Raw genomic sequence first — 21,460 nt, 5'->3', positions numbered from 1 at the left:
CTGTGTGGTGCCTAACTGTCTCACTGAGCCTCTGCTAACCAGAACCTCAGTGGTTATTCTCTCTCTGCTTTCCAAATTTGTCACTAACAGGCTAGTGACTACATTTACCAATTCACATTGGCATACTGGTACACCCATATAATTCCCTTGTATATGGTACTGAGGTACCCAGGGTATTGGGGTTTCAGGAGATCCCTATGGGCTGCAACATTTCTTTTGCCACCCATAGGGAACTCTGACAAATCTTACGCAGGCCTGCCACTGCAGCATGAGTGAAATAACATCCACGTTATTTCACAGCCATTTACCACTGCACATATGTAACTTATAAGTCACCTATATGTCTAACCTTCACTTAGTGAAGGTTGGGTGCCAAGTTACTTAGTGTGTGACCCCACATTGTGCAGGGCAAATTCCCCGGACTTTGTGAGTGCGGGGACACCATTACACGCGTGCACTATACATAGGTCACTACCTATGTATAGCGTCACAATGGTAACTCCGAACATGACCATGTAACATGTCTAAGATCATGGAATTGTCACCCCAATACCATTCTGGTATTGGGGGGACAATTCCATGATCCCCGGGGTCTCTAGCACAGAACCCGGGTACTGCCAAACTGCCTTTCCGGGGTTTCCACTGCAGCTGCTGCCAACCCCTCAGACAGGTTTCTGCCCTCCTGGGGTCCAAGCAGCCCTGGCCCAAGAAGGCAGAACAAAGGATTTCCTCTGAGAGAGGGTGTTACACCCTCTCCCTTTGGAAATAGGTGTGAAGGGATGGGGAGGAGTAGCCTCCCCCAGCCTCTGGAAATGCTTTGATGGGCACAGATGGTGCCATCTCTGCATAAGCCAGTCTTCACCGGTTCAGGTATCCCCCAGCCCTGCTCTGGCGCGAAACTGGACAAAGGAAAGGGGAGTGACCACTCTCCTGACCAGTACCTCCCAGGGGAGGTGCCCAGAGCTCCTCCAGTGTGTCCCAGATCTCTGCCATCTTGGAAACAGAGGTGTTGGGGGCACACTGGACTGCTCTGAGTGGCCAGTGCCAGCAGGTGACATCAGAGACTCCTTCTGATAGGCTCTTACCTGTCTTGGTAGCCAATCCTCCTGTCTCGGTAGCCAAACCTCCTTTTCTGGCTATTTATGGTCTCTGCTTTGGGGAATTCTTCAGATAATGAATGCAAGAGCTCACCAGAGTTCCTCTGCATCTCTCTCTTCGCCTTTTACCAAGGATTGACCGCTGACTGCTCCAGGACGCCTGCAAAACTGCAACAAAGTAGCATGAAGACTACCAGCAACATTGTAGCGCTTAATCCTGCCGGCTTTCACGACTGTTTCCAGGTGGTGCATGCTCTGGGGATAGCCTGCCTTCACCCTGCACCAGAAGCTCCAAAGAAATCTCCTGTGGGTCGACGGAATCTTCCCCCTGCTAACGCAGGCACCAAAAGACTGCATCACAGGTCCTCTGGGTCCCCTCTCATCCTGACGAGTGTGGTCCCTGGAACACAGCAACTCTGTCCAAGTGACTCCCACCGTCCAGTGACACTTCAGTCCAAGTTTGGTGGAGGTAAGTCCTTGCCTCCCCACGCCAGACTGCAAAGCTGTGCACTGCGTGATTTGCAGCTACTCCGGCTCCTGTGGACTCTTCCAGGATTTCCTTTGTGCACAGCCTAGCCTGGGTCCCCAGCACTCCTTCCTGCCGTGCACAACCCTCTGAGTTGTCCTCTGACATCGTGGGACCCTTCTTTGTAACTTCACGTGGACTTGGGTTCACTCTTCTTCTAAGTGCCTGTTGGGGTACTTCTGCGGGTGCTGCCTGCTTCTTTGAGGGCTCTCTGAGTTGCTGAGCGCCCCTCTGTCTCCTCCTCCAAAAGGCGACATCCTGGTCCTTTCTGGTCCTCAGCAGCACCCAAAAAGCTCTACCACAACCCTTGCAGCTAGCAAGGCTTGTTTGCTGTATTTCTGCGTGGGAACACCTCTACAAGCCACACCGTGACGTGGGACATCTGTCTTCCAAAGGAGGAGTTCCTAGTCCTCTTCTTTCTTGCAGAACTCCAAGCTTCTTCCACCCGGAGGCAGCTTCCTTGCATCTTCATCCGGGGTTTCCTGGGCTCCTGCCCCCCCGGACACTGTCGCGACTATTGGACTTGGTCCCCTTGCCTTGCAGGTCCTCAGGTCTGGAAATCCATTGTCAGTGCACTGCTGGTGTTTGTTGTTGTTGCAGAATCCCCCTATCACGACTATTGTGCTCTTTTGGGGTAGTAGGTGTACTTTACTCCTACTTTTCAGGGTCTTGGGGTGGGGTATCTTGGACACCCTGACTGTTTTCTTACAGTCCCAGTGACCCTCTACAAGCTCAAATAGGTCTGGGGTCCATTCATGATTCGCATTCCACTTTTGGAGTATATGGTTTGTGTTGCCCCTATACCTATGCTTACCTATTGCAACCTATTGTAATTCTACACTGTTTGCATTACTTTTCTGACTCTTACTTACCTAATTCTGGTTTGTGTACATATAACTTGTGTATATTACTTACCTTCTTACTGAGGGTACTCACTGAGATACTTGTGGCATATTGTCATAAAATTAAAGTACCTTTATTTTTAATAACTCTGTGTATTGTGTTTTCTTATGATCTTGTGCATATGATATAAGTCAGTGGTTCCCAACCTTTTGACTTCTGTGGACCCCCATATTATCAGTACTGGAGCCCGGGGACCCCCACTGAATCATTATTGGAACACGTGGACCCCCGAGGAGTCATTACTGATAGCTGGGACCTAAATATTATTAAATGTTTTAAGCAGCTGCGGACCCCCTGAGGAGGCTTTGCGGACCCCCAGGGGTCCCCAGCCCACAGGTTGGGAACCACTGATATAAGTGGTATGGTAGGAGCTTTGCATGTCTCCTAGTTCAGCCTAAGCTGCTTTGCCATAGCTACCTTCTATCAGCCTACGCTGCTAGAAACACCTCTCCTCTACTAATAAGGGATAACTGAACCTGGCACAAGGCGTAAGTACCATTGGTACCCACTACAAGCCAGGCCAGCCTCCTACAGTGTGTCTATTGGTAAGTTGTATGATTGTGTGATATTGTGTGTTTTTTCCCTGTTGTTTGTATGTTGTCTTTTATGTGTGATGTGTCCCTGGGTAGTGTCTATTGTGAGTGCTTGCCAATGTGTTGACGATGGTGCGGTTGTGGTGTTGTTGTGACGTGTTGTGGTGTTGTGTGGTATTGTGTGAGACTGGGCCATTGCTGTGTTTCCATGTGTAAGTGTGTGTTTTGGACATGTGTATGTGTGTGTGTGTGTGCGCGTGGTGGCTGTAGTGTGTGTACTGTGTATGTGCGGTTGTGTGTGGCCTTACGTGAGTGTGCATATGAGTTTACAGTTACATGTGAGTGTCGCCCTCAGACCCCTTCCCGATGTTATGTTGTGTAAGTGTACAAAAATGTACAATATACAACAGTATCAGGTAAGTTGTGTACTTACGGTTGCTGTCGTTGTTGGTGGCGGAGATTCTGAAGTCTTTTGGTGAGCAGGCGCAGCGGGATGATGTTTAGTTTTTGTTCCATGGCAGCCCCAGACAAGTATGGCTTCCTGAAGGTGAGTGTCTCCTTTTATAAAGTTTGTTTCCACCTTTCCATGGCGGTGCGACTATGGCGGAAAGCTTAGCGCTGTGCTGCCTTGTAATATGTCCAGCAGAAGCATGGTCTCCGCCAGCCTGCAGGTGCCTTCCATCTTCCATGGCAGTGGTGGTGCTTTGGCTATATTCCACAGGGGATACCGCTAAAGTCATAATTTGGCGGTCATCTCTGCCAGCCTGTTGGCATTATGACCGCCATCACCAACATGGCAGTCCTCGGACTATCAACCTCGTAATGAGGCCCTTAGTTCTGTTGATGCCAGGGTATTCAACCAAAGAATTCTGATTTATTATTTTTTCCCAATAACATGTTGATATCTCAATCTCATCATTCATATATATGTATATTTAAAAGTAAGGTTACAGTGGATTTAAAGTTAGGCGTGCTAATATATTCTTAGCTTGCATTAAAAACAAAGGTTAAAATGACATTGTAGTTAGGTGTTGACATGAGGACAGAGCTAACATTAGAAAATGAAAAACCACGAAATGTGGGTTATAGTTTAATGAATTAACTATAACTTGTACCTCGTCATGCACTCCTTATGTTCTCACCATTTACATCACTCATAACATGTACAACATTCATGACATCACTCATGACGTCCCTAAAGACATCATTAATGATGTGACTCATGACATAATTGAAAACATCATCCATTATACTGTTATTCTCATTACTTCATAAACTCTTACATCATTTAAAAAAAAATGAAGTTGTTAGTAAAGGGCCTATAGCCTAGAGTTAGTGTCTACATGTATGAGTGCATAGACTGAAAATGACATAACCCCAAAAAGCAAGTTTGATTTTCCATTTTGAAAGTTATATGGTCCACCGTTTATAAACCAGTCAAGCTTGGGGTGCAAGTAGTACTCCATGTTAAATGAGATAAAAGCTGAGTTCACCTCACATGTGTTACAGAGGCATGCTTCAAAGTGGGTTGCATTTAAAGCCTAAGCCTCGTATATGATAACAGCCAAAATGTCTGTCAAAGCTCTCTTGACAATAGATTAGCAAACATTGCTGTAGATTTTGAGGCATTGTAGATTGATGAATTATGCAGAATGTAAGGTTGATCCACTGATGGGTGGTTTAACTTGCAGTGGAATTGTAAGCATGGCTTTAAGGTTGTAGGCCACTGTGCTCATCTTAAGCATATGTGTTGTGTATTTTAGCAAACTACTGACGGTTTTCCTTCGAGCCTGGCAGATTGTGTTTAATGAGGGGCAAATACATATCTGTCAACCTCTTGACTTAAAATTGCGGGGCATTAGTAAGGTGAACTTTTTAAGTTGAATAAAGTACACAGTCTTTTTTTAGAGGGTGTTAAAGGTTTAAAAAGAGGGTGACTCCTTTAAAGTCTATGTAGACATTTTGTTTGTTAGGTGGGAGAATAGCAGTAAAAAGAGTTTAACTCATGAAAGGACAGATATGGTGTGTATCCAGCATTTGGTCAAAGGTTATGTCCATAATCTCTTGACTTGTGATAGGAAATTGTGCGCAGGTGTAGTGTGTTGAGTTCTATTAAATAAGAATTACTTAACATACTTAAAGCCCACAAAACCTATAGGATGCTATAGCAATAGCTGGGTGATGTCAATAGTGATGTCATCAATATTGTCATTTGAAATGTCATCAGTAATGACAACAATGATGGAATTTAGCATGTCATGAGTGTTGTAATATTTGAGGTCATATGCAGTGCATGAAGAGGGCACATGGTCTCATTTGTTCACCAATCTATAATTGGAGAATTTCAGTGGTTCTTTGGTTTTTAAACATTAGATTTTGTGTCATCTTACCAGCTATCACATCTCTTTAATTGTTTTCAGTGAATTTCTGTTTTTTATCATATCAAAGTTGAGCAGAGGCACAACTAGCTCATGTAATCTGCAGCAAACACCCTGCTTCACATGACCTTTATCCGGGTCCGCCAACCAACAACCTGCCGGCACCCAACCTCCAGCTAAGCACGACTCCAGCTGCACCTACCCAGGGGCTCAGCCTTCAACTATGAGGGGGGCCAGGCGGAGCCCTCTCCTCAATAATGAATTGCACCAGGGACCACCACCTCCCCGGGACACAGTAGTTTTAGAGGGGGGCGTGTGCCCCCCCTCCCAGGCCATATTCACCCAAAGGGACTACCACCTTCCAGGCCCCCACACCTCCGGGGACCACCACCTCCCTGGAGCTTTTATTTTTTTATATGTGGGGGTTGTGGCCTCCCCGCCCTTCCCTGGGGACTGGCACCTCCCTAGGGCTTTCAATTTCATATATAAAGAGGGGTTCGCAGCCCCCGTGCCTTGAGGACCACCACGTCCCAGGGCAAAGCTTGAAAAAAGTGAAGTGCCCTGGGGACAGCCTACCCCCAGGGCTTCTAGTTCAATATATGCACCTCCTCATGACCCAGGGACTCTCAACTCCTGGAGCTTCTCATTAAATTCATGCAGGCGGGCCATGGCCCCCACCAAGCCTCGGGGACCACCACCCCGGGGTATTCTCGTTGGAGTGCGGCCCCCCTCTAGGAGCAACTAATGGCCCTGGGGATCGCCCCCCTCCCGGGCTTAGAGCTCATTCAAGTAACTAAAGCTTGCGCCCTAAGATAACTATAACTCTCACCTTTGCCATGCACAGCTAATTACTGCACATGTTATATCACTGATGACATCATCTATGCCATCTTTCATATTCTCACTGCAAAATTTGCAATACAATTATTGTTGAGACAACTGCATGCCGAGAGGCTTGAGTTATAGTTACTTTAGGGTGCAAGTTTTAGTTACTTGAAAGAACTCTAACTTTAACTGCTGAATTTCTATGCTTTTGTATGAGTAAATGAATTACCTAACTATAATGTCCCTATAACCTTAGGTTTTTCACAGTTTTTTTTTTATATATATCTAAACCTTTGTTTTTCAATGCACTGCCAAGAAAAAAGATACAACCACCCACTCGTCTTTTCAGTGGCAAATTATTTTCATTATTTTGTGACAGCCATTTTAACGCCCAATGCGTTTCGGAGAATCAATCTCCTTGATCACGGGTAACAATTACAAATGCAAAACTCCATTTTTAAACACACCACCCTTGTGTATAATCAGCAAATTCCAGGGAAGATATGTTCTGGTGGTGCCATTGCCAGTAATGGATAAAGTGTAGGTACTAGTATAGAGTTTTAGGGAGGCTGGAACAGGAGGCAGAACATTTTCAGTAGTCAGCTCAGGCTTGGAAACGCCTGCCTCAGAGGATTAGATCATTCTTAGGCCATTTAAGGTTTTAGAAAGCCATTAAAACATTCCTCTTCTGCTCCCAATGATTCAGCCTGTGGTCAAAGTTGTTTGAGCGGGTTAAAGCTTAGGCTATGTAAACGTCTAGGTGTCTAGAGAACACGTTTCTGAGCTTTAGAAACCCATACACAGTAATTTATTGAAACATCAATGGAGTTTTATTGACTCTTGTTTTTAAGAATCATTTCTATAATTATATCATTTTATTGGTCATAAAACTACCAACTTCTGGTGAAATTGTTCTACATTTGCCACATTTGAACACTCGGGTGAGACATGAACTTGAGATTGTTCTCCTCAATCACACCACTGAATAATTTAGCTTTAACTGATAATTTTATAATGCGGAATTTGCATTTAAATACTTTGGGCCTGATTAGGAGTTTGGTGGATTGGATTACCTTCCTCCGAACTTCTGACGGTGGCGTTGCCGCCACACTGGCTACCACCCCGCTAGACCCATTACGACTTTCCCGCTGGGCTGCCGGGTGGAAACCAAAGTTTTCGTCTGCCAGCCCAACGGGAAAGTGATGGCAGCATTGTTGTCGGACCAAAATCGAGCTGGCGACAATGCTACCACTGCAGGGAGCCCCAGCACCCTTGCAATGCTCAATGTCTGCAGACAGTGAGCATTGCAACTGTGCTTAGTAGGGGGACCACCATGAAAAGGCTGGCAGAGAACGAGGTTGTATTTAGCTAGGTGGTGCTGCATGCAGCGCCCCCCTGGCTGATTCTGACCTCCACCACCACCAGCCCGCAGGGATCATCGATTCCGGGGTTGATGGCAGTACCCTGGTGGTCTGACCTCCAGGGTCAAGACGACAAGCTCTGTAATCGGGCCCTTTATGTTCAGTACTACATTTTTAGGGCTGTATGAAATACATATGGGACATGATTTGTTGGTGGACAATTGTTTATTTTATTGTTATTGCACATAAAACATCTGCTCTGCCTCGGAGGTTCCAGGAGGGTTGAGACTGCTGCCTTCCCTCATTGACTAACCTAAGGTCAGCCAATGAGGGAAGGCAGAACTCCCAACTTATCACAGAGTGGAATGGGGTCAGTGACACTGCTGACGAGGTGTCACTGATTAACATTCGGCCTTGGGTGCTTCAGGGCTTAAAAATGCCCGGCGCCCAGGTCTGAAGCAATCTTGGCGAGGGGGGAGGGCCTTGAGGCACCTTTGCTAGGCTAAAGAGGTCAGTCCAGCAAAGCTCAGCTCAGGCAGCCGTGTTCCTGCACAAAAAGCACATGTCTAGCTCCTGATCTGAAAATAAAGAGTGTCTGTCAGGCTGACCTTTGCTCAGTCTGAAAGACACACTTCTTGAGGGGCAGAAGATGGGGGGGGGCGTGGCCTCTCAGCCCCAAAGGTTGAGGCAGAATCATCAATTAAAGTGATAGTATCACATCTGCTCCTCCTTTTACAAAGCTCCTGTTTTCCGCTCACCCTGTTCCGCATTTACCAGAGGCCCTCTGCCTCACCTTATCATGCAATCCCTTGAATTCACTGTGGTCTCTGCTTCTCCTCCCAGCATCTACATTTATCACATGCTTTCTGAATCTCCTCTCCCTAAAACCACAACCATCAGAGGCTGCCCCTCCCATCCTTCTCTTCTGTTCATGGAATTTGTTTTGTTTCTCCTTCCTTCTCACCTCCCCCTCCCTTCATTCACACAGTGTCTGTCCTCATCCTGTGCCTTTATTCACTGCAGGTCCTTTGTCTCTACTGGCTATGCTGTGTCTGTGCCTTCATTTCCCAAAGGTTGTCTCTCTCTCTCTCCCCATGTCCCCCCTTGCATTTCACAATCTCATCGCCTTTTCACTATGTCTCTCCCGCCCTTGCCATTCACTGAAAACTTTGGTGACTTATTTTTGAAGATGTTCAGTTTGCTACTGTTATGTCCTAATCCTTAGGCCCACATGTTAGGTAAAACATTACACAGACACCAGAGTGATGGTTACAAGATCTGGTCACAAGCACATGCACTCTGGCTCTTTCGTTGACAGGGTCATCTGACCGGTGACGCCTCTGTTGGGTGGGTATTAATGCCAGCCCTCAAGGAGTGGCTGGCAAACTAATATGTGCTGAAGAGTACATGTGTGTCCAGTAGGACACAACATTCCTCCCAAACTTTATTGAAAATAAAAAAATCCAACCTGTAAGAATAAAACCAAACACACTAGACACCAACATAGTCTCATCCTCGAAATACAGTCTGCAAGATGGTAGTGGACAGGTGCAGCTGGGTGCACCCAGGCATCTCTGAATGCATCCATGGTTTAACCAGCTGCCAGCTACTACTGGGCACAAACACTGCAGAGATGGAGTCCGGATGTTTAGACAGGCGGTTGATTGGGTCAATGTCCACTCACACACTGGTGGTCAGTGTTGCGTGCTCTTGCGGTGAGTGTCAAAACTGTTCAAACTTGGTGCATCAGGAGCATTGGTGAGGTCAGCCTCAGAGGTCTCTAGTAAGGCATCCTGACTCCATGTAGGTGAATCCTACAAAGACCAGGGAGACATTGGCAATGCTTGGATGTGTTCCTCTGAAGCTCCGGTGCTTCCTGATATCGTGTCGTGGAGCAGCTTCCAGGCCATCTCTCATGCAGGGATTCCATTGAGGTCCTTCTGATGCGTCGCTATGGGACTGCGTGAACTGTGATAGGCTGCATAAGGGCCGCCTCAGGATCGCCAACAGGAGCCATAACAAAGTAATTGCAACCGCAAAGGAAGATGATTCATGGTCGATGTGCTTGCAAACAGGGCCTAGGTGCGATGGGCAATGGAATAGTCTTTGGACTATTGGTCCCACAGGTTGCCAGGAGTGCCTCATTGGTCTCTTGATGTTTTGCGGGGTAAGGCTCCACCCTGGTGATGAGATGCTCCTTCTTTGGATCGGGTGATGCACATGGCAGTGATGGTGTGTTTGCCATTAGATGACCTGGATGACAAGTTGTGATGACTTGCTGGAGTGAGGGTGACTTGAGGATCTTCACAGCCTCATGGCTCGCTGCATAGTTGGTGTGGTTCTCCTTCAGCATGTGCAGTTGCTAGCAGGGATGTGATTTGCATCAAGCAGCTGGTAATAGGTGACTGGGCAGTCGCATAGTGAAGAGTGGGCAGATATGCAGTTCATGCATACAGGTGGCTTCCTTTGGTACTCGCAATGGACTGTCCCCAGTGATGTCTTTGCACCCCAGTGGCTGGCTTTTGTTGGTAAGTGCACTCTCAGGTAGTGGCACAAGTCCCCCAACTCTTCAACATGTGATCTTTTGCTCTTTCACACCTGTGGTCACCAGGTCTTACCATGTGACAGGTCTGTCACATGATCCTCTCTCCTCTACCTTTCATTCTTTCTTCACAACATGGCATTAACTTTGTGTCAGTTGTGACGGTTTCTGTTGAACCTGGAGATAATTGATAACAATCTGATCGTTCTTGTAGTGTTGCACTGTCGCTAGTGTGTTTTAGAAAAGGACAGCACTCAGACTCTGATTCGGTTCCTGTGGAAGTTGATGGTAAACTATCCAGTGCTCCAGTTCTTGTGAAAATTGACCTGTTCATGTGCAGACGAGGTGACATTTAATGGATGTGATGTGGTATAGAGGAAGGATATATCTGGCAAATGTGCTTGTTCATGTGGTACATGATTGACTGCACATCTGGAGGCTATTTTGTTGGATAGTCAAATGGATTTCATAAGGGTTGTCTGTTGCAGACTTGGGTTACTGTTGTGTTCGGTGTGTATCTGTGTCATGTATTCCTTTGGTTGGCTTGCTACGGAAGCATGCGTGGTACATCTTACATCTGTATTGTGTGGAATACCCTGATGTCCTTGCTTTGAGATGAGTGGGGTCTTGGGTCCCATATAAGTCAGTTGGTGAAGTGTGTCAATGGAGGACTGATGGTGATTCCTATGTTTTCTTTCTCTGCCAACGTAGCACCCTAATTTTCGGAAGTTTGACTCCCATCATTCCAAAACTTGGAATTATTATGGACAGTGAAACAGATTGTCTAACAATATTTGGGTTACACTGCACTGGACAGCTTTCTGAGGAGGTTAGCCTCACTGAAGGTGAGTATTCTCAACAGGGTATGGATCTAATAAAGTTGTACAGATTAAGATCAACTGTAAAAGGATAGCAACATTTCCTTCTAATTACTTATAAAAGGAGAGCTTGGCCGCAGAATAAGAAAATGTTGCTTACTTTCAGCAGTACAAAGAGCTATTGGTGTTCTTGAAAGCTTGGCACAGAGGTGGGGTGAAAGTCTCAACTGCAAGAGGCTTATAAAATGTTAAGTAAAGCACTGATGTACATTGATGGCTCTGCAGAAGAGGACTGTTACTGTTGAGCTGTTTGGTCTAGGATTGCTTTCTTGATCACATTTTGTATGAGGAACTGGCCTATTATCCCAGTTTTCATTAGGTTTTATTTTGAGTATGTCCTATACAGTAACTGGATACTGATTATTTGCAGCTTTGCAGTGGTCTTCTTTATAGTTATTTTGTTTTAGACATGTAACTTCCCATGTTTTTTGACCTGGTGTATTAAGGAACGGGTAGACAATGGACTCCCATTCTCTGGGTCCCTTGTATGATATGAGAAATTTCTCACCTTCTATCAACAATCTTGTTGAAGAATCATTGATTCCCGGATGTAACACCCATTCTTGATTTGGTAGTTGTGGAATCTTCCTGCCTCTAGTAGACCCTAATTGTTTTCTTCCCTTTTTAAAAAAAAGTTTTTAAAAGGCTGAATTTGTCCTAGGGAAAACATGTCTGGTATCACCTGCCAGTCACCGTCCTTCAAATTGGATGAATTATTATGTTCCCTTCCTGGTGTGAAATTGGGGATTGTTGAAGATAAGGATGTGATATCATGTTTTGTGGCTAGTGTGACTCATATTGATAACATAGTGTTTGTGAGATGATTGCAGCACACATTTTGAAGCCCAAGGTTTCTCGAGAGCCATATCTAGCCCCAGAGGGGCACGCTGATCCATGTGGTCCCAATGTTTATCTGAGCCTCTCCTTGACATTTCACTAGTTCCACTTGCTCTCTTCATGCTTGCTGTGATGTGGGGTCCGGCCACGTCTTCCCTTCTTCGTGTTGTGATGGGGGCAGCTTCCCACTTGCGGTGTGCGACTCTCCTCTTGCCTGTGATGAGCCACTGATGATTCCGTCTTGAAGCAGTGTGGGGGAAGGACACTCCCCACTCAGTCTCTGGCCGACTGTGGGGAAGTGCTAGTGCAGTTATGGTGGCTCCAATCTCCTTCCTGCATTCGAGCTATGCAGGATCCCTCTTCTGGGATCTCCTTGAAGCTCCACTCTGTGGACAGCGGGTAACCTCTTTTCTGCCTCCTTTTCACTCGAAGGCTACTCCGTCATGGCATCGGGCCCTGCCTAAGTATGGGTGTGCTTGGCATGGTCGATCATTTCTGTGAGACATTGTCATTGGCGGGCCAACAGTGGCCATTCAGTATGGGGGTGGCTGACTGATACGGCCACTTTCATGCAGGGTGCCTTATTTATGCAACCTTTTGGCACTGTCTCGGCTCTTGCAGTGATGAGCTGAAGACCATTGGGGCAACAGTGGTATTGAGCCACTGAGTGTTCATGGGCAGCAAGGCTGCTGTGGGAAATGGAACTAACTCCTCCCCAAGTGTCAGCACACAGTCATCAAGTGGGGGCATCACAGTCACTAGAAGCCCCTTTTTTTCTCCATGCCATGTGTACACCTTCTATCCTGGTGTCTCTGGTGTGGTGTGGAAGCATAGGAGATGAGGAGCTGTGCTGGTCACTTCCCACCTCTGGAAATTCTGTGAAGGGAGAAAACGTGGCCACAGTTCAGGCTTGCTCTTTCTTTATTTTTTCATGACACTAACCCAGTGTCAGTCATTCTGGGTGGATGCATGGTTTGGGAGCCATCTGCTTGAACCTCTTGGATGGCTGCAGTCACTCCCTGGTGCTGGTGCAGTGAACAAACCTCTAGGTGGCACTGCAGTGCTTTTCTTCTGCCACAGTAGCTTAGATGAAGGGCTCTCCCTTTCCCTTTGCGGGATAGCCCTTTTGTCATTGTGCATTCCTTTATCTCCTGGGGCCTCTTCTCTGGTTCATGTAAAGTTTTAATTAACTGGACCTTGATTAATAAATTCATTTATTCATAATGGCATTCTCTTGCTCTCCATAACTGAAAAGATTAACAGGAAAAGTGAAAGTCCTAGTAATGTATGTGGAGAGGGATGGGAAAATGACGGGATGTTAAGAGGGCAGATAGGGGCTATGCCAGGGTTGTCAAAAGCCATTGTAAACTTTCTACAGAAGAGAGGCAATTTGTCTAACTTTACATCAAGTATACTCACCCTCAATCCTGCTGAATCACTTGCCAGGCTTGCAGAGATTGGCTGGTCACGATGACCTGGTGCCGTGGAGGGCCGCGGGGATTGTTACCGTGGGCGACCTTGACCAGGATAGGGCTTTGATGTCTTTAGAGGCCATCATGGACACGCACAGCATGACAGCGGGACACTTCTTAACGCATCAAGCATGTTGTGGGAGCAGTGTGGGGGTCTGAGAGGCAGAGCCACCCCAGTCTCAGCTCCGTCAGGTACTCCTCACCTTAGGTGGCGCACGTCATGCCATCTCGATCCTATATGGTACTCTGTTGTCCAGCAACCTAGCAGGTGTCAGTAAAACTTGGATTAGGTGGAGCGAGGGGAAACTTGGATTAGGTGGAGCGAGGGGCTTCCCCGTCCCTTGTCCAACAAAGCGTGGACGCTCCAAAACGCAAAAGTCTCTCGGAACCCTAGGTTTCACTGTACACAAGTCAGCTATACAGGCAAGGCCTATCTATCCCTCCGTTGTATTAAACCACTATTGCCCATATCCCTGCCATCGTGCACGCATTGTAAATTGAGGGAGGCTGCGTTTTACCACATGGACTGGGACTATTCTTCTCTGCAGCGAACATGGGTAGAGATCAAGAATACCGTACCTGAACTATCGGGCCATCCTTTGGTTCCTGCCTCTGAGTCTTGCCTCCTTGGCCTTCGCCCCAGAGCCAATGGTGATAAACAGTTACGTCGATTCATTGACTTAGCGTTCGTCCTTTTAAGTGGCAAATCGCAATGAAGTGGAATGCCTCCGCACCTCCAGATCCTGGCAAATGGTTGAACACACTGCCATTATGGGATTGTGCCGAATCAAGTGTTCTGCATTCTCTACGTGCTAGGGGGATAGCGGGGTGGGGGTTGGGAACTGGGACATTTACCATACGAACGTTGAAGTAAAGAACGACATGTCAGGGGCGAGTGCACATGGCTTATGAAAGCGCATTTCCTGACCACATCTCACACGAGCATGATGAGTCCATAGTGGCTCACGCCCGCTTCCCATCCCCAGGTCTGCCACCATCACACTCTGCCATGCACGACCTGACGTCACATGCCACGTCCTTCGGGTCCCCAGCGCCGCATGAAAGGAATCCACTTTCTCTCTCTCACCGCCCGACCCTCGCTGTCCCCTGCGGTGGGAGCTTTATAATCAATGTTTCATCTTCTAATATGCGCCGTTCTGCATTGCCACACGTTCTCCATCTGCAGCTCTTATGTCTGTTATGTATGATGACCCTTGCTTGTTTAATGTACTTTGTGTGTCTGGCTTTACCTGTTATTGTTACACAAAAATAAATACCATTAAAAAAGATTTCGTGAAAGCAGTAGCTGGATAGTGGTGGGAAAAGATGTGCCTAATTAATAGTTATATCACTTTTACACTGTTGCGCAGGAGCTGAGGTCTGTTATGACCGATTAGGATGCTTCTCTGATAAAAGTCCGTGGGCTGGGACGGCAGAGAGACCAATTGGAGCATTACCCTGGTCGCCAGAAAAAATAAACACTCGTTTCCTCCTCTACACCCAGCAAAATCAAAATGGCTTTCAGGTAAGTCTTTTTTCCATTTTTTTTGGCGAGGTTTATATGATACCTGAACTATTGGGGTCTATGAGTAACTCCAGGGAAGGCTTGAAGACGCCTTTCTGTCTGCCCCACTACCGGGCCCTGTGAGGTATACCAGTTGAAAGGTGTCCTAATGGAAGATTATCCCATGCATTTTAAAGAGTCAGGACATGTAATGGAATATAGTGGAATAAGTGGGGCCAGTGCCAAATTTGTGTACAAAAACGTGCCGGTACTCAAAGCCCTCGTCTGAAACACGCGGCTGCTGCAATTAAATGTGCGAGCACGAAATACCAAGGCAGCGTAATCATGAAACCATCTCGGGCCATATTAATAAATTCACAGCCATTCCCTGCCCCTTCAGCTCACTCTTGCAGCTTCCTGCTTTTCCCCTTCTGACGCTTTTTCGTTTTTCTTTTCCTCCGTATTTCCACCTGTGTATTTTGCTCGTAGTAAATGCTTGAGGCAGAAAAATAAGTGCCGGCCTTCAAAAATAAGTGCCGGTGCTCAGCACCGGAAACAACAAACACAAATTAAGCACTGGGTGGGGCCCTTTCACTAAGGCATTTTGGAGTAAGTAAAGTAACACCTCTTTTACTTACTCTTCCATGCGTTTATAAACTGTCCCCAAAACATCTAAAATTTTAATATCAGGGAATATTCATAAACAGAACAAATAGAAAGAACTGTGCCATCTTTGTACTTTTACTAATATGAATTGGATTTTTTAGGCCCGATTCACAAGAGCATGTAAAACGATGTAAACAAGCACTCTCGTTGTACTACTTCCTATGCTCATAAATGTTTTTGTGAATCAGCCCTATAACGTTTTCCGTAACCAGAGATAAGTATTAAATGAGAATACCTCACCAGCAGCAACCTCTTGGTACATACCTACTTGGAAACCCCAGAGAAGAACACATGCTTAGAACCCTCAGTACATCGCAGGAACATGATACAGGTTAAGATATAGAGAAAGGGCGCACATATTCTGACAGAGGCCTACCTGACAGTATGCAAGTATCTCTTGGTATTTCAATAGCACATACATAGCTAGACAGCAGTGTATCACTACGTTGCATGGGGAGTTGGGAGATGATGTAGAAGATCATGTACAAAAGAACACTTCACGTTTTTAGGTACAGGAAGGTTAAGCGATTTGTCCAGAATCAAATTATGTTGAGCCAAGCATTGAGGCTTGGATTTTAACTTGTGTCCCGAGGTTTTAAAGTTGGCAGATCTAGCCATTAGGCTACAGCTCTTGAGAAAGTCCTTTGGTGGGTCTCAAATTGATAGCAGATGAAAGGCTAGCTGGAAATTCTCCCCAATGAGCTGTGATTAACACCAAATCAGGATGTTCTAAATGCCTTTTCAGTGGGGGATGCCATTAATATAAAGGAATGGGGTTTGTGACCACAACATTTGCACTGCATTGCAAATGCACTTCATTGCAGTACATTGATAATTCGTTTTGAAGGATGTTGACTGGTAAATCACAACTGGTCTGATAAACAGATTTTGTCAGTGTCTATGAGCACAACATCCTGGAGAGATGAACACGCCTGCCATGGAATGTTATTGCACTCTTTAAAATGTGTTCTCCATCCATTTAAGATGTGACGTTATGGCCAGAGCTACAGACTTTGGAACTGTGGAACTGTATCAGCTGAACATCCTGTGATTCTGGGCAAATCACTTAATATCCTTGTGTCTAAAAAAATGATGTGACCTTGTGTAATGTAAATGGTGTTCAAGTAAAGCACTTCAATACCTTCTGGTCGAGCTTGCGTTATATAAAATACTGCACAAAAAACTGAGGAAGAGAATCTACACAAGCCTTAGTTCCACCTGCAATGGAAAGGCAGCAAGTGGTGTTAGTAGTTTACACTTACTTTCTCTGAATAGTTAGAAAAAAGTTTTGCACTGAAACTCTACCTTGTCAGCCTTGATCCAATCCTAATCAGTGTTGTGTTCACTATAGGAAATATCAGCAAAAAATGCAGCATCAATATCATCTTCAAACTTCAAAACCTCCAGGAAGACACGGTTCATCACTCATGGCTTCGTAGACAAAGGAGAGGAAAGCTGGCTATCAGACATGTGCAAGGTACGTGCTGGGTGTATGAGGGCACAGTCACTAAAATGACCATTGGGTTAAAATGTTCAGTGGTGGAGAATAGGTAGAAAGGAATGTGTGGAAGTTCTAGCTTTATAAGGTTTGCTTTAGTAGTGGAAGGTACTATAACCAGCGAGAAAGTTTACACCCAAGACGAGTATTAGATATGAGAGGCACATGTGAGAGATTTTAACGATTTAGGAGAAATAGGGAGAGAGAGGGCACCTTACCAAGATTCCAAAGCCCATGCATGGTTTTTAGTTTGAAGCCTACCAAACAGCACAGCTGTCTGGTTTGCTTATGTCTTCTTGGGGACAATTTGAAAGCTTCCCTGGGAATGCAGTCCGCACATTGCTTACTATTTACTTTTTCTTTTGTCAGTCACAGGTTGTTTCTTTCTATTGTTTGGCTTTGTTTTAGGCTGACCAGCTTGAGTTAATCCCTCCTGTGGAACATAGCCTGTTTACTGTATTCTTCTGTGAGTGCTCGCTTTTGTAAACAGGCCTATCATTTTTGTCCTATCTTGTCATATTTGCTGTGCATTTGAAGACAAAGGTCAAATGTAAGGGTCTGTCATCTGAGGGGGGCTTGGTGTTTACTTTTTCCTCTGACTTCAAAGTGAGACAACTTATCTGGCAATCTGGATTTGTGAAAGGAAAGGCTTTTTTCTAGCACACAAAATGTAAATGGCTGTAAAAGAACTGTGCAAATATTTCAGAATATATCAGGATTAAGAAAGCACAAATGAAGCACTTTTTTTGTAATTCTAAAGTGTGTTAGAAACAAATATTTTAATACAATGAAAACAAATCAGTACTCTCGGTGACACAATTTCCACACATCATTGTTTCTATGCTGTATAGTTTTTAACAGTAGGACTATATGTCTGTGCACATGTAATGATCAATTCAATTGAAAATGTGTTGTCTGTAATGGCAGTGCTATACTACACCATACATACTCTACGTTACTCAACTCTACGATACTCTACTCCACTCCATTCCAGTCTACTTTACTCTACTCTTCTCCACTCTATGTCACCCCAATCTATGCCACTCCACTCTACACCAATCCAGTTTTATACAGTCTACTCTACTCCCCTCTACTCCACTCTTCGCCACTTTACTCTAAGATGCTCTACTTCACTCTATGCACTCTAGGGTTCTTCACTCTATGACACTCCACTCTATGGTGCTCCACTCCATGCCACTGTGTTCTTTAACACTCTACTCTACAACACTCCACACCACTTTACTCCACTCTACTCCAGTCTAATACACTCTACTCCATTCTGTGCTCCTCCACTGTACACCCCTCCATTCTATGACACTACTCCACTCACTGCCACTCCACTCTGATACTCTACTTCACTCTGCTCCACTCTACGCAACACAGACAGTGCCTTTCCATGCTACTTAACTCCACTCTATGCCATGCAACTCTACTCCACTCTATATCACACTACTCCACTCCATGGAACCCTACTCCACTATGCCTTCCATGGACTTTACTTCACTCTATGCCATGCTACTCTACTCCACAACATACTACTCCAATTTACACCACTCCACGCCACTTTATGCCACGCCTTTCTAGGACACTCTATGCCATTTCACTCCATGATACTTTACTCCACTCTACATCCACTGTACATCCCTCAACTTTATTCCCTCCACTTTACACCACTCCACTTTATATTCTACTCTATACCACTCCACTATAGACCACTCTACTCTACTCTGCTCTACACTACTCCACTCTACTCTACTCTACATTACTCCACTCTACTCCAATCTGTGCTACTCCACTCTGACACTCCATTCTACAACACTCAACTCCAGTCCACTCCATTGTACACTTCTTCACTGTACACTTGTCCACTTTACACCCCTCAACTTTACACCAGTATACCACTCCTCTGTACACCACTCCACTCTACACTGCTCCGCTCTACTCTACTCCATGCACTCCACTCTGCTCCATGACATTCCACTCCACTGTACGCCCATCCACTTTATGCTTCTCTACTCTAAACCACTCCACTGTACACCACTCCACTCGACTTTACACAACTCTACTACACACTGCTCCATTCTACTCTAAAACTACTCAACTTTACATTACCCACTCCAAAACACTCTACTCCGCTCAACACTCCATAACACTTTCATTTATGACACTTTACAACACTATATTCTGCGACACGCTGCTCTATGACATTTTACTCCATGATACTTTACTCTATGACACTCCACTATAGGACAGTCCTCTCCATTCTCTATCACTCCACAATCCTCTGTTCCACACTACACTCCACAACACTCTATGCCACTTCACTCTGCAACGCTTTACTCCACTCTGCAACACTCCACTCTGCAATACTCCACTCTGCAATACTCCACTCTGCAATACTCCACTCCACAGCAGATTCAGGTTTTTTGCAACATGTTTATTTGTTTTCAAAAGCAAAATCAAGATACACGAATCCAATCAGAACACAATACATTTTGATTCAATTGCAATTTCCAAACATAATTATTAAAGTCATACATTTAAAACGAAAATTGTGCACTGGTTCTTAGTAAAATAATAGTGTAAAAAGTCAATTAGATTTAAGAATACATTTAAAATAGAAACAATTATGACTTATTATGAAGACTATAAGCATAGTACAAGCTTAAAAGGCATAAGGTTTCTAGCTAACGTGATCTACAGTAAACTGTAAGCAGGAAAGAGGAGATGAAAAAATATGCTAGTTATTTATATATAAATAAGTAGAGTATTAGCACTTTTGTATAAATGCTATATGAGCTATATAATAAAAAGTAGGGTAAACAGGTAATTAGGGTACTTCGGTTAAAAAAACAGCATAATACGCAAACCTTGAAACATTCATGGAAGTTTGGTAAACTCAAAGTTCAAGTAATTTATCTTACTGTTTTTAGAGAGAAAAATATTTAAAGGAAGCCAAATTGTGTCTTTTCATCTTATCATTAATATAAACAGCATATGCTGTTACCACCTTATCACTGACACATATACGAATAGTGTTCCCAAAAAAAAAATACATTAACGATTTGGCTAAAATTTATATAAAGGAACTCACATCTTTACTGAATCTTCATTCATCAATACCCCATTGTAAACTGAGAATGGAACTATGTCTGATTTCATTAATCATAGGATGTTCTTCTGCAATTTTTAACTACTATTGTGATTGTGTGACTGCAAACAAAGACTCATTGAGATTACTGACTTACAGTGAGGTAACAAATCATTGAGATTTGTCATTTGAGTTGAAGTCGGCATCTGTTAAAATAATTATGAAAAACAAATTATTGTCCTTCATGGATCTTATAAAATTGCACCGCTAGGAGCGAAAGAGGCTAATAACACCAAATCTCTGGAGGAACTCTAGGGTCACTGATTTGTTAACACTCCAGAAGCATAGACACGCTCATTACATAACAGAGTTGTATTCTAGAGTAAAAAAAGAATACTTAGGCTCTCATACTCTCGGTGACAGTTGGACCGCTGCACTCCAGGCAGTCCAACTGCCACATTACAACCTTTGTGGGTGGACCCCCCTAAAGACCGCAGTCCCCGCCAGTAACATGGTTCCCGAAGTGGTGACGGCAGCCTGAGTTGTACTCAGCCCAGGCCGCGCTGAACTCAGCACCACCTGGCTGATTACAACTCAGCTTTCCGCCACCCTTTCCATGGCAGGGACGCTGCCATGGAAAGATTGGTAGAAACCCAGTGCTGGGGGCCACAAGGGGGCCCATGACCTGTCCCTGCCCATGCATCCTCAGAATGCGCATTGTCTGCTTGGCAGACTGTGTGCATTCTGTGCACATTCCGAGGGTGCTGTGTGCTATGATATTGGCCTTGGCTCCCTTAAGGGAGTCGAGACCAATATCGTAGCACTGTTCCCACTGGGCAGCCCGGCGGGAACCACGTTTTAAAATATTTTCAGCGGTCAGCCTGTAGGGAACATTGTAATATGCTTGGGGGGACGTCACCACCCTGGCAGTGGCGTCCCCCCGCAAGTTTGGTGGTCCTTTAGTTGGGACCTCCAAACTCATAATGAGGGCCTTAGTCTGTAACCTGGACCCAGGATACAAATTAAAATATATGCAATTTCATCTTAAGTTGATACCTATAGCTCAATTTGAAGGGTCTTGGAACACTTATTGTTTACCCTAAAAGGCTTGCGCTTATGTAGTTATAAGGAGGAGTTGATTGAGCATTTAATCGGTCTGGCCCTCATTACAATCCTGGCGGTCAAAGAACGCCAGGGCTGTTTTGACGATTGCACCGCCAACAGGCTGGCGGTGCAATCTTGCGAATTACGACTGCGGTGAAAGCGCAGCGGTCGCACCGCCGAGACCGGCGGTTTTCCGCCATGTTGGTCCAGGTGGATGGAATCCTCCAGGGCAGCGCTGCCCAGGA

At 45.2% G+C, this 21,460-nt stretch overlaps 1 protein-coding gene across 1 annotated transcript in view; it reads left to right on the top strand.

Annotated features, from left to right (window-relative positions):
- LOC138302034 (pancreatic triacylglycerol lipase-like) overlaps positions 1-21,460 on the top strand; it is a 200,033-nt gene that overhangs the window by 27,336 nt on the left and 151,237 nt on the right. The window contains exons 3-4 of the mRNA XM_069242448.1: positions 14,723-14,877; positions 16,874-16,999. Coding sequence (XP_069098549.1) covers positions 14,723-14,877; positions 16,874-16,999 — 281 coding nt within the window. The remainder of the gene's footprint in view (positions 1-14,722; positions 14,878-16,873; positions 17,000-21,460) is intronic.

The sequence above is a fragment of the Pleurodeles waltl genome, chromosome 6 (genome assembly GCF_031143425.1).
Source record: "Pleurodeles waltl isolate 20211129_DDA chromosome 6, aPleWal1.hap1.20221129, whole genome shotgun sequence".
Lineage (NCBI taxonomy): Eukaryota > Metazoa > Chordata > Amphibia > Caudata > Salamandridae > Pleurodeles > Pleurodeles waltl.
Note: the sequence above shows the minus strand (reverse complement) of the source record. Positions and strands in the feature narration are given on the sequence as shown.